Source organism: Dipteris shenzhenensis, chromosome 33 (assembly GCF_047967505.1).
Source record: "Dipteris shenzhenensis isolate YYH24624 ecotype China chromosome 33, Dip_SZ_1.0, whole genome shotgun sequence".
NCBI lineage: Eukaryota > Viridiplantae > Streptophyta > Polypodiopsida > Gleicheniales > Dipteridaceae > Dipteris > Dipteris shenzhenensis.
Window position 1 is genome coordinate 24,678,698 of NC_141628.1, and position 14,255 is coordinate 24,692,952.

Genomic DNA, 14,255 nt, shown 5'->3' on the forward strand with positions numbered 1-14,255 from the left:
CAACACACACATACACTTTTTTTTGAGTGAAATCTTTTATTGATTATATATTATGAGTATCAACCTCAAAATAAAGTGCTACAATTATATCAACTGAAAATTTAAGCATATGCAAAAAAGACCTCATGATCTATGCAACGGGTCTGTAAGCAATCAAAGAAAGATTGCTGCAGAAAACGCCTAAAAAAGCCAAACAGAGAGAAAGTAGGATCTCCAAAGACTTTACAATTCCTATATGTCCATAAAGTCCATAGTGCCCAGTAGCAAACCCAAATGAAGAAAATATGAAACTCCTATCTGGATGGATGAAACCCAAATAACTAGAAGAACTTTCCAAACGGACTTCCATCACAAGTGTTGCAAATTAATCATTCATTCATCTTGACAATTGTTTTCCTTTGACAGAACCAAGTTGAAGTCAGTGCTCACGAGTACTTGTACTCACTTGTTTTGTATGGGTGATGACCAAGACAAGCCAAGCAAGGACAAGCTCTATGGAAACAGTCATTAAATTGGTAAAATAAAAAACGGAACCAAACAGGCTACCCCAAAAGCCTTAGATGCAAAAAGAGGCAGAGGATACTATAAAGAAAACAAAATTTCTGGAAAAGTATTAGGTCCTGTTGGGCCCCCGAAGGACTTTAATTGAGCGTTTAATGGCGGCCCCCTTTCCCAAATGCACAAAAAAACTTTGTACATCCAACACCAGGCTTCAGGTCTATATAAGGTTATAGCAGTCAAGATCTTCAAGTCTCATTTGCATTAACTACAAACCCTTCAACCTGCTTTTCTTAGTATCATTTCATCGAGGAAAAAGAAAATTTCCCCGCAGCTTTATAATTGCAGACCACACTTTCATTTCAACAGTAGGTTTTGTCAATAGCTGAAAGTTCCAGACAGGCTCAGATAGCAGCTGCTGTAACATGTGTCTACAAATAGTGTACAACGAATAAAAGCTCAAGGTAGAATCACCACAAAAGCTTGCTGTGGATCAATCTAAGCCTAATAAGGCTCCCACCTAGTAGATGATATGTTTGAACATCGAGGAGCGCCGATCATCCAAGGCAGAGACAAGAATGAGTGTGGTACTTAGACCATAGAACTTAAGAGATTGAAGCTCTGTTCTGATGAGAAAGAGTAGCCTTGTATAACTAGAATGTTTTTTCAAAAGAACTTTCTGGAATGCGCGCAAAGCAAGCCATTCTATCTCGTGAACTTGCAATGACAACAAGGGCTCCACCTTAGAGTTCCTTGACATAGTCTGAGCTCTATACAATAAAAGTGAATGCATGTATCTGCATTACACAACAACAAGCTTAGTGATCCACAAGGGAAACCAAGGAAGTTTAGTTGATAGATGTCTATTTCCTTTTAAGCGTAGTAAGGGCACTTGGAAGACTTGGAAAAAAAGATATGGATCGCAAAATGAACATCAAAGCAGTGAGAAATATTATTTTCTAGAGGGCTCCACAGGGAGCCTAGCATACGCCCTTTGGGAGATGTGAAGTGCAAGCATGACATTGCAAGAATGCATAAGCAGAATACCTTGCAGTTTTCTGGAGGGCCTTAAGCCCAAATTCTGGATTACTTTTGCAAGCACAGGGTAGTGAATGACAATAAGCATGAAATTTCATAGCACATAGTAGGAAGGCTTGGTATGCATTAAGAAAAACAGTTGCTGGTGAGTTGATATTTAAGTCATAGAATAGAGGGTGGCACTTGGGTCGCATGAACTGGCATAGTTTTATCATCAGATGGAATCCTTGATTGTTTCTCCTCCAAACTGTCAAAGTTGATCGTACATCCACCCCCCAATACCTGTATCATATGGACCTATATTAGCAGGCATTTTATAATTTGTCCAAAATGTCACAATCTGTGATAAAGGAGTTCTGACAGGAAACATTGTAGTTAAAAAACATTAGCAAATGACTTAATCTGGAAACTGCATAAACTCTTGGCTATTTACATCAGAACAGGGAAATCACTAACCTGGTATAGTCTGCCTGGACCTCTAGAGTATTGCAATTGATGAGAAGCCCACTCCAGCGCATGAAGCAAGCACCATCTTCTGTTCGATAGACATTCATTCTGAGTAGTGATCCTCCCAGGTGTACATCAAAATTCACAGCCGTTTTGCTCTTATTGGCAGCACAATTATAGTCAGCAAAACCTTTATGTACTTCATTCACAAATCGTGATGCATTCTCCTGAGAATTCGAGATGAAGAGCCAGTCATCAATCAATCTGAGTAAAATATTCTTTGTCATATCCTTATTAGTGTACAAAAAACGAGCTTTCCCTGAGCTTTCTTGTGTTAACATGTATTGGCAAATTTTCTCAGTAACTTTTGGGGAGCCATTTTTAATATCATCAGCTATTCTCATGGATGAACATTGCCCCACAGGTCGGAAACACAGTTGGCTATCTTGGGAAAAATCTGGATGTAATTTTATAGCCAATGAGTTCACATGATCTCCCACTGGCTTGATATTTTTTCCCTTGGCAACCATATGATCCAGTCCCAGACTTGCTGCAAGGCCGTATCTCTCAAGGTGGCCATAGTACACTGAGCACAACAAAGAGGAAAGAATGCTTCCTTGTGGAATTCCCACCACTTGAAGATAAAATTGCTGACCTATTTGCAGTACATTTCTCATTATGTGCTCCTCAAGCATTTGCATAATTTGCTGTCGTGTCACTCTACTCACATAAGCCTGAAGAAAGTATTTGCCCCAGTTAGCTCTTGGTAGTTGTAACAAAAATATTCAGCTTCAGAAAGTTTAACAGCATGCAGAAGACTAAAAAGTAGTAAAATTCACGCATAACAGACTGGCCTCAACGATAATTCAAAATTTCAAGAGCATTTTTTGCTTAAGGAGACATAAGTTGTAAATAGAGAAGGGTTATGCACCTGGTCTACACAGACACTATTTCCTTGTTTTGCAGGTAATTGCAGGAAAATCTTCATAAAATCTGTGTTGGGTATTGCAGATCTTTCACGTACAACTTTAATGGACTTTGCAGTAGGTGCTACATAGCTATAACGTCTCACCAAATACTCTTCTTCACGAACAAATTTATCTAATACCTCAATAAGTTTATCCTGCTTGATCGTATCAAAGGCTTGTGAAGCATCACAAACAGCGAAATACAAAGATGGTACACCTCCTGGGAAACTCTTCAAATTGATGATGAATGGTAAGAGTTTCAGATAGGTGTCATTGTAATCAAAAACTGAACATCCCATATCTTCAGCATGCATTTCCTGCTCATATTTGAGGCAGTAGTGAAGATCCCGCAGTGCTAAATTGACAGGTTTGAAAAAACGCTGAAAAGGTGCATTTGCAGCCTTTGGAGCACATTTTTTGAAACAAATGCACCTGGACCCAGTACATTTCTCCTCGCAGCATAGAGTCTCCATGTGCGGACCTACTGTCTGTCCAAAACATGTTGAGATTCCTTGAACTTCTTTTCTTCCTGTTGAAATTTTTGTCAACTTCCCATAAGGTAAAGCAGAAGGACCACCCAGATTTGTAATCAGCCTCATTCCTGATTTCTTTGGCAGTAACCGAACTTGCGAAAATCCCAAGGACCTCTTCTTAAGCAAACAAACTAGAGATCTGGTACTCAATCTTTTGAAATTAGACTTCAGTATACCTTTCAGAGCATCAGCTTTCATTCTTGCCCACACGGATTTCCGAAAGTACAGCACATCTTGCCTATGCTTTTCACTCTCTGTGACGTAGAAGTGAGATTGGATCAGAGGCACCACCATGTTGGAGAAAAACCAGTATATCCAGTCTTCTAGCATTTTCCTACCCAATAGCCTCTTTTGCTGGAGGGACCAAGCAGGCTCCATCAGTGTTCTTGAAGGTTTTCTCTGTGTTGATTCACCTTTGTTATCCGAAGAAGGAGCATTAGTCGCAGAAGTGCCTATTCTCTGGTGATCTTTCTGTTTTATCTCTTTGTGCGCACTGGATTTGCCAGGATCAATCACTGAATCAATTCCTGCCTGAACACCTGATCTAGTACAGGGATTACAGCAGGTGAGGTTTTGCTGTTGCAACCAAGAATACCCTGCAAGCCTCAGTTTGAACATGCATTGTTGTAGCGACAAGCATTCATGTCTACGAAGGCTAACAAACAAAAATATGCTTTTTCTTAATGCTCTCCAGTTACGCTTAGTGCCCAGCAGTTCTTTAGGTATGATTCTGCGACATACAGCCCATATAAATGCAACAACTTGATTGTGGCTGGAAAAACTGCAGCTCTCCTGCAAAGCCTGCATCCTTCCAGTTGAAACAGTGCATCCATATACTTGATCTTCTTGTCTATGGCATCTTTCTGCTAAATGCAATTATTACTGTTACAGCACTCTCGCATCAGAGGATACATCAATCAACTTTATGCTATGAATTATCATTTCTAAGCAAAGCACACCATCATACTATGTGAAGATCACTGCATAGATGTCTACACCATCATACTATGTGAAGATCACTCCTACTGTTACTAGCATGCTGTCTAGAACTTTTCATGCACCAAGAGTACCTTTAACCAGGCTGATGTCATTTGAAGTTTCATCTCTCCTTCCAGAACAGCAGTCATCACTTTGTGTGGTGTATCCCTTCTCGGGACTCAGCATAGCCACCTAAATCCATTACACTAGCATATGTAAAGTTCACATTTTTGTCCTCGTACATGCCCATTCTCTTTAGCTACAATCAAAACACCTGAAAGAGTTCCAAATCCTAGAGGAATCTAGGTGACTACTTTGAAAGAAGCATGATTCCATTTATACCTACAAGATGGTTTCCGTTTATGCCTACAAGAGGGTTTCTAATTTTGACATGTTAAAATGTTTTAAAGTATAAAATATTTTAGTAAAGGGCATTCAATCTCCATTCTTTTGCTTCAAAGAGTTTAAAATTTCTCTATTTAGGCTATGAGGTGTGTTAAATAAGAGGTTTTTGGAAAAATGTTTTTCGTCAAGCTGTCTATGACGGATTTCCATGTTTTCTGGATGTACGTGATCACGATTCACTGATGAACAGTGCCGCGTGAGAAGCAAAGCCCAATTGGCAATTTTTATTCACTGATGAACAGGGCCAAGTGAGAAGCAAAGCCCAATGGACAATTTCATTTGCTATTGGGGCCTTCGATCCGACACACTGGGATAACCGAGTGCTGCATGAAAACCTCGTCGCTGTGCCCTGATCGGAAGCCTAATTCCCGTCTTTGCATTGAAGGGTTCTCGTCAGTCAATTGTCAAATGAATTATTATGCTGAAGTGGCTACATCATTTCACAAACAAAATAATACAGATATTGCAGGTCTAGTTTGTGTACGATATGTCATAGCCAGTAAGAGTACATAGGCTAAATAGTACTTTTATAGTCCATGTGGATGATCAAAAAATAGCTACTGCCAATCAATGAAATACATTTCTAGTCATTGGAGTACAAGTACCACACCTTGGGCTTTAATGTCAATTCTTCCTGTGGCCTTGCCATTGATAAGCTTACCACTTCGGAAGAGCAATGTCGTTTGAGCAAGCGGGTAAACTGACAGCGCCTTGCATTTGAAATAAGCCTTTTAAGTAGAAAAAATATGCAGTCTGAACATCTGAAACAAACCAAAACCCTCATTCAAATGTTGTTTGAAATATCTAATATACTCAAACATGAATTCCGTAAATTCTTCACACGAGCTCTAAAGTCACAGAAACCTAGCCGTGCATCATCCACACAATTCTATGTATAGCGCAAGCTATCTTTTGGGATGTCATCATGTTTATGTACATGAACAGGTTGGGAAAATCTCTGTCAAGAAAGAATTATCGATGATGTCCTTGTCCATGCTTAATGTACATGACCAAGAAATCATGGGATAATTATTGTCATAAGTAAAAAGAAATTGTGCGTCATCAAGTTACACTGTCCTGAGTGGAGATCATAACAACAAAGACAAAAAGTAGGAAAGATTTTGATAAAACAATATTCCTTTATGAAAAAACTCCATCATAATTTCTGTGTCCAAGCTCACAATCTTCCGATTCAATGTGACATTGAATGGGGAATCTTAAAAATGTCAATCAAACCTCAAAAAACTAATCATGATTGGAAACAGACAAACAACAGAAGCCTTCGATATATCAATAAAAATCTTTGCAGTTTCTCAGTTAACAGGATACAAAAATGCTTTTGGACACTTTAATGTCCTGTCACCAAACTAGTGCTAAGCCTTTTCTGTTTATACATGCCTCTTTTCAGCATCATTGTATCTCCCTCACCACAACACTATCAAACTGCAAAATCTTAGCCAATTACATGGCCACCATAATCAAGCTAGTTATGATCTTCACTCTAGTATCTGAATCTTCTTTATTAATTAGATCATTTCCAATGACATACAGTCAGAATCCCAACTGAAGCTACATAATATACAACTTTGTCAAATAAAGCTACCATACAACCTATCAAAAGATCTGATTCTTACTCACTTTACAGAGCATGGCAAAACGAAATGACCACAAGGTGTGGAGTTGCAGATTCTTTGCCGCCCAAAAATAGCTTTAAAAAGCTTGGCCACATCATTGAATGTAGGCCTTAGCCTTTGTAGTATATCTGAACCTGGTCAAGGAGACTTCACCGAATAAAAAATGTAGATAACTCAGCTGGTCAATCCTCAATCAAAACAGAGTTATAGCCAAACCTAATAGTGCTGGGGAAAAGGTGCTTTGATATGAGGAAAAATAGTACCGAATGCAGCATCAAACTGCCTTCAGGTAATCAACAGCTCCTGCGAAAACCCCCCCCTCCCCCGCTCCCGTCTACCCCCCCCTCGTGCTGCGCGGCCCCCCCTCCCCTCCCCTTCCTCCTTCGTCGTCGCCTCCCGCCGCACCCCTCCGTCCCCCTCTCCGCTCGCTGTCCCCCCCCGCTCCGCTCCTCCCCTCTCCGCTCTCCGTTCCCTCCCCGCCTCCCCCCCCCTCACGTTGCGCTACCACCCCCCCCGCCCCCTCCCCCCCCCGCTGCGGCGCAACGCTGCCCCCCCCCCTCCCCCCCCTTCCTCGCCTCTCCTTCCCGCCCCCTCTCGTGCTGCGCTGCCACACCCCCTCCCTTTCCCTCCTCTTCCCTGCAGAGAACGCTTAAAGAAAGCAAACAAAGAAAAATTGGGATCACTAAAGACTTTACAATTGCAGTCTGCCCATAAAGTCCAAAGTGCCCAATAACGAGCCCAAACAAAGAAAAGATGAAACTCAGGTCGCTGTGGATGAAAACCAAAGAGCTAGAAAAATTTCCCAAAGAGAAGAGTCGGGAATCTCACTCGTAGCCTTTGTCGAAGAGAATCCAGAAACTACCAAGAAGAAGGGCAATGCCAGAATAAATGAGGCACAGTCTCCTGCGAAATCAGACACCGATGACATAAAGCAGGAGCAATGTGCTTACAGGCCAGCAACTGCCCAGATGGAAAAATTCCTAGAAGCACTCGCCATAAAAACATGTTGCTGCAACCTTTTTCTCCACCACTTAGATGACCGATGCATTCGCCAAAGAGAATTACCCCTTTCTAAAACCCAGGGTTGAGGCACAAGGATTTTGTATAATGCAGGCACAGTAATCTGAGATAGCCTCAAACGACGAGAGGAGGACCCAAGGGAAATCAATGTCCAATCCTCTAATCCATCCTGGAGTTCCAAAGGGGGAATCCGAACCAAAGGGGAAAGCATACAAGTGATTTGCTGCCACAAAGTACGATAATGAGATCCCAAACCATACTGTGTGGCTACCAGAGAAAAGGGAAGCATAGAGCAATCATCATGAATAACATCAGCAACAATATTGATCCCTTTAAAAGAAATAAAGTAAGAACGGCGAGGTTCATGTAAAGTAAGCGGAGGCTGAAAAACTTTGGACCAGTGAATGCTTTCAGCCCACAAAGAATTACCCATCAAAGACTGTCGACCATGCCATTCCAGGTGAGACAAAAATGCTTCCAATCAAGAAGCAAGTTAGAGACCATAGGGCAGCCTTGCAAAGTGCCATCAATGCACCCAAACAAGAAATGCCACTGAGTGGGTTGCTAATGACTAAAAGCAAGAGTACTGATATGTGTGACCGGAGATTGAATCATGAGAGCCCAGGGCTGATCACCTTTCAAAAATTGCAGCAACATTTTCCCCTTGTGAGCAAGGATAAGTAGCTGGATATTAGTGATATTCAATCCTCCATGCATTTTAGGGGAACAAATTCGATGCACGGAAAGCAGTCTGAGACTTTCTCTGCCATGTTTGGAAAGCCAAAAGATTTTTATAATGACAAAAATAAAGGAATCAAGGTTTGCCTTGGTGAACATGATCAAAGGCAAATAAAATTGAATGTACGCCACAAGAATGACCTGCATTATTCGGAGGCGAACATGTAAAGGCCATGTTGCCAGTTTCCAATATTCAAGCTTTTTCCGGAGCTTAATTAGAACCCAATCAATTTGTTGTTGATGAGTAAGTCCCCAGCCCAAAGGATAACCAATGTGACGAACTAACTAAGTGGGTGGGATGATCTCCCCTAGCCATAAGAGACTGTGCCAGTCTTTAAGATGCAATGGGAGCAACTTAGACTTTTGAAAGTTAACATGAAGGCCAGCTGCCAAACCATAAACTGAAAGGGCTTGCATCAAAGTAGAAAGATCAGGCGAAGTATTCCTTGGAGTAAAGAAAGAATCATTAGCATAGGCCTGAGCAACCATGCTACGATTTTCATCCAGTTCCAAACCATGGAGAGAATGTGTAGCCACTAGATGATCAATGTATTGCAACATAGGATGAGTAGCAATAGCATACAATAAGACACTAAGGGAACAGCCCTAACGAACTGAGCTACGAAGAATCCATCTTCAGAGATGTCTCCAGAAATAATATAAGCAACATTGCTATCCTTGTAGAGCCAATAAATAACCTGCTGCATTTTTTTTTCAAAGGATCGCATTGTTTGCAAGATGAACTCCCATTGAACTGTGTCAAAGGCTTTGGCAATGTCAATCTGTAAGAGCAAAACATCCTACTACGTGTACTTGGCATATTCAATCCCAACATAAGCATTGGTGATATTGTCCATGATATGCTTACGAGGAACAAAACCATATTGGGAAGGATGCAGTCCATTATGTAGATAGCCTTTGATACGGTCAACAAGCATTTTAGCTATGATCTTATAAATGACTGGCATGAGCGTGATTGGTCTCTAATCAGTGATAAAATCAAAAATCTGCGTCTTAGGAAGGAGCTTATCTCTTTAGATTTCTGGAGTGTTTTCTTTGATTTATTTGATAGAATTTCGGTTGAGAGAGAGAGAGATAGATAAGACTTTGAGTGAGAGTCTCCTTGTGCCTGAGAGAACTTAGGGAAAGAGAGAATTTAGAGAAAGAGAGAAAGGTGATGATGAACATGCTGCCAAACAAGCTGACGTGCAGACACGACCCAAGGAGAAAGAGTATCCACATGCCCAAAATGATTGGAGAAGTGCTGCACACATAAATCAGCAAGCTCTGAACGAGATGTTGACCAAGAACCATCAGGCATCCAGATCGGACAGATATTGGCAGCCTGTCTTTTCTAGTGCAAACTGTTAAAAAATTGCTCGGAAGAGCAGCCTTTATCCAAACAGGTGAGTTGTCTGGATCGGGTTTCCCATTTAGCAAGCTTTCTCCGATCATTGGATTAAAGAGAGAATTGAGCCTGACATAAGAGTGTGGTTTCCTCTGAAGACAAAAGACGAAGGTGAGCAAGCTCATTCAAACTCTAACAAGTAAATTTTGCATGTGCTACAGTCTCCCTTGTGGCTTACATATAGGATTTGCCATAACTCCTTGCATCCAAGCAACAAAAGCCTGCTAGGCATAATCCAAACCAATGTGTATCTGACGAGAGAGAGGCTGAATAGCATCAGAGACCAAGGCTTTAAAGTCAGCATGCTCCAGATAACTATTATTAATGAGCAAAAGCCTTCGGCAACGCAATCTGTCAGGGGGAAATTCATGTAAGGAAAGCCTCAACCAAAGAGGAGCATGATCTGAATGTGTGAAAGCATGATCAACCCAAATTTGACAAGTGAAGGCATCACAATGCTGTGGATTTACCGTCTGTCCAAGCGTGCCCGATAAGAAGATTGAGCATTATGCTGAAAGATATAGCCCGGAAGCATGAGCTGTAATTCCTTCCAGAGATAAACTAGGCGCAACTGAAGCAAAAAATCAGATCATGCCTGTGTTTCAGAAGCCAACATATGAGTGTGGCTTGAGGTGTTGTCACCTGATTGACGGGCATTATTAAAGTCGCCACAAATGAAGGCATGTTGTCGCCATGGATAGCTATGCATGGGAGCCCATATCAAAGCTCTATCACGAGAAGATTAGGAGGCATAAACCGATGCAAATTCAAAAATTGAGAGCCACAATAGGTTGAAGGTCTGCTTTACCAAAAAAGCCACACCAGAAAGGAGTGCTCTCCGGCATAGAAGATATCATAAAACCAGCAAAATGGCCTTTCTGACCAGCATACATATGCTGGTTATGCTCTTGCAAAGCAACTATATCAGGCTGCAATTGCTTGCTATACATCCAGACCAGTTTCCATTTGCGACCATCACAAATTCCCTATACATTGAGAGTAACACACTTTAGATGATCAAGCATATTTACAATTATGGGACAGGTATGTACAGCAACTAACGGGCTGTCTACGTCTGCATGTCCACCTCAATGTCTGAGCCTCCGCCCTGGGATGAAGCATCAGCCTGAGGAGAGGACAAAAGTGCAGCAACTTCTTCTTCAAGAAACAAGGTCCGATTTGCAGTCATAGCAACCCAGGTCAAGCCAACACCACAGTTTTCTGTAGGTGTTTTCCCATGAGAGAATGCACCACTCCAAGTCCGAGAAGGTAAAGGTCGCCTGAGGGAGATCACTTTGCAAGGAGTTTGCCATCCATCAGTACAATTTTTTTTCCTTCCCCTGAGGTGGAGAGGACAAAGGCACAGGAAAAGAAGCATTACCATTTGAGACAGCCGGGGCTTTGCCTTTGTCTTGAACAAAGAAAAACTGTTTGACCCCTTTGTTTTTAACCACAGAAGAGGCATTTGCATTCTTATTCAAAGGCTGAACCATTTCAGCTTGCACTAATATCCGTGGAGCTTGGGAAGGGCATTGTGAAGACATGTGCACAAATTGCTTGCATTCAAAGGAAGCACCTGTAAACAACCCCCACTTGAGCTTGTAAAAGGCACTCCCCATGGAAACATTATTCATAGTAACTGAATATGAAGATGCAGTGGGATGATCCGTATCCCACAAAATGTAGAAGCGATTCGAATTTCCATTGGGTCGCGGTTGACATACCACCTTACCGAAGGAAGCTGTAATTTTAGGTAGAAGAGAAGACGAGCATTGAGGAAAATCCACAACTTCTACCCAAACAGGGCAACGTTGCTGAATCAATGCATGATAATCCCGGGTAGGAGACCAAGGCAAGACATGGACCATCTGTTGGCCATAGAAGAGAGGAGAGTGCTCCAGCAAAACCTAACGGTGCTCCTCATCAGCCATGATAATCTCAAAAAAGCCCCTCCTTGCATAATGAGCTTTTTTGACATAAGAACCACCCACGGTTCGAGTCAACCAATTCCCAACATCTACTACAGCAGGCATCCGTCCTGGGAAGAAAATTATAATAGCATGCTTTACATACTCCTTAACTGGATCAAAGATATCATCCACTTCCACCATAATGTCAATGGTGGGAAGTGCATCTTTCCAAACCTTGCGGGTGTCTTCAAACCCTTCATGCATAACCTCATAAACAAGCTCAGCCTCAGCAGAGTCATGAAGGGAATCAATTGAATCCATCACCTGTTTTTGTTTCTTGTTGGAAACCGACTTGTCTTTGTGAAAGGTTTTCTCATAGGAATAATCTGCCATTCGAGTCAAGGAAAAAGCTTGGAAGCAGCAACGCTTTACAAGGAGGAAAGCACAGCAGGTACAAACTGTACGAAGAAAACTGTACGGATTTTCCCTGGCTGTACAGACAAAATCGTATGGAATTTTTACATAACACTTTTTTTTGTGTTTTTTTATTTTTCGACAGCCAAACTGTACGGATTTTTCCTGACTGTACAGACAAAACTGTACGGATTTTCCCTGGCTGTACAGACAAAATCATACCGATAAAAGACTCGGTTCTAACACTCCTGTGACTCCTGAGTAGCTGCTCCTCCCCGCTCCCTTGCTGCCCCCATCTCCTTTAGCCCCTCCCTTAGCCCCCTCCCTTGCCCTCAGCCCCTCCCCCTCCCTCAGCCTCTCCCTTCCTCCTTCTCTCCCTCTCAGCCCGCTACCCCTTCCCCTCCTCCCCCTCTCAGCCCGCCCCCCCTCTCAGCCCGCTCCCCCTTCCCTGCTCCTCCGCTCCCTCTACCCCGCTCCCCTCACCCACTCCTTGCCTCAACCCTCCCTCTACCCCGCTCCCTATCCCCTGCCTCTACACCTCTCTCCTCTACCCACTCCCTACCCCCGCCTCTACCCCCCCTCCTCTACCTCCCTCTCCTCTATCCCCTTCTCTCCTCTCCCGCTCAGCCCGCTCCCCCTTCTTTGCTCCCCCACTCCCTGCCTCAGCCCTCCCTCCACCCCGCTCCCTACCCCCCACCTCTACCCCCCTCCCCTCTACCCGCTTCCTTCCCCCCGCCTCTACCTCCCCTCTTCTCCCCTCTCCTCTACCTCGCTCCCTCCCCCGCACTTCAGCCCTCTCCTCTACCCCCTCTCCTCTCCCCCGCTCCCTATCCCCCCGCCTCAGCCCTCTCTTCTACCCCCCTCCTCTTCTTCCTGTCTCCCCCCTCTTCCTTCTCCCGCAATGCTTTTGGAGCGGATGGAGCCTCAAAAGTGTCCGAGTCGGCCTCCTCACCTCGATTGGCGATCCATATTCCGTCAGCTAATCCTACTCCACCTCCACTGCCCGCGAAAACTATTACTTTTTCTAAAGGCAAGTTGTAGCAACTCAAGAAGGACGTGGAGATTGAATGCTCTACCACATTGCTCGCACGCATCTTTGGGTCTCACCCTTCCAGATCCCAAGCCAGAGACTGGATGCTTGCGACTCTCCCCCCAGACCTCACTCCACGATTGTTAGATGTTCGTCTTCTGGGACGAGGTTTTTTCTAGGTTGTTTTTGACACTCCAAAGGCTGCGAGCACAGTGCTTTAAGCTGAGTTTTCACACCTGGGACACAGGAAGATCTTCTTTGACGCCTTTGATATTGGTTTCGACCCAGTGGAGGCAGATAAGGAAATCTTTTCGCTCTTCATCAGATTTCCCGGGCTTCCCCAAGTTTACCATCGACTTCTTTCTGTTATTAGGGTGCATTTCGGCACGATTGCTGAGATCTCACCCCTCCCTGGGTTACCACTGACTGCAGCAGAGGCAACCAAGGTTGATGGGGTACCTAGAGTTAGGGTCCTCTGTATGGATCCGAACCTCATGATGGACCATGTTATGATCCAGCGCCCGGATGGTTTCTTTTTTCACCAGAGAGTAGAGATTACAGGCAAGCAGGACTAGTGCAGGATATGCAGGACCATTTGACACTTTGCCAAGGATTGCCCCAGGAACAAGAAAAGGCCCAAGAAGCCCTCTGGTACAACTACCGTCCCACGGCCTCGACAGGGGGTGGTACAGGTCCAACACTTGCTCCGCGACCTCGACAGGGAGGTGGTACAGGTCCAGCACCTGCTCTTCGACCTCCACATGGCGGTCCTCCTCAAGATGGTGGTATAGCTCCTACTCGCCAAAGTGCTCCTCCATTGAGCGCTCCTTTGGTACTGCCACCTTCTACCTCAGGTGCCTCACGACTGTAGGGGCACCTGACGCATACCAGTGGATTCCGGTTCGTATGCAGATTCCTCCTTCAGTTCACGAGGATACACTAGTGGACTCTGCTTCAATTTGGGCTGTCCCTCCAGTCTCACCTCACATAGTCCAAGATGCTTCTTCGACCTCCTCCCCGGTTGCAGCTTCTCCCCCTAAAACCAACGGTACCAGACACTCTCCTTGAGGCTGTAGAGGTCTCCGCGGCTGTGCAGACATAGGATCGAGAGCAGTCCTCACTTCCTCCCTTGGATAGGGGGGAGGGGATGGTTTACACTATTAATCCTCTTCCCTCAGAAGGGATCCTTCGCACTCCGGTGTCTGGCTTACTTCACAGGAACTCATTTTTAGCT

At 43.8% G+C, this 14,255-nt stretch overlaps 1 protein-coding gene across 1 annotated transcript in view; it reads right to left on the bottom strand.

Annotated features, from left to right (window-relative positions):
- Positions 1-623: 623 nt before the first annotated feature.
- TERT (telomerase reverse transcriptase) overlaps positions 624-14,255 on the bottom strand; it is a 77,422-nt gene continuing 63,790 nt past the window's right edge. Inside the window, exons 9-15 of the mRNA XM_087371620.1 lie at positions 6,506-6,629; positions 5,478-5,628; positions 4,555-4,654; positions 2,915-4,347; positions 1,993-2,717; positions 1,546-1,818; positions 624-1,295 (exon numbers count right to left, since the gene is read on the bottom strand). Coding sequence (XP_087227746.1) covers positions 1,019-1,295; positions 1,546-1,818; positions 1,993-2,717; positions 2,915-4,347; positions 4,555-4,654; positions 5,478-5,628; positions 6,506-6,629 — 3,083 coding nt within the window. The 3' untranslated portion in view covers positions 624-1,018. The remainder of the gene's footprint in view (positions 1,296-1,545; positions 1,819-1,992; positions 2,718-2,914; positions 4,348-4,554; positions 4,655-5,477; positions 5,629-6,505; positions 6,630-14,255) is intronic.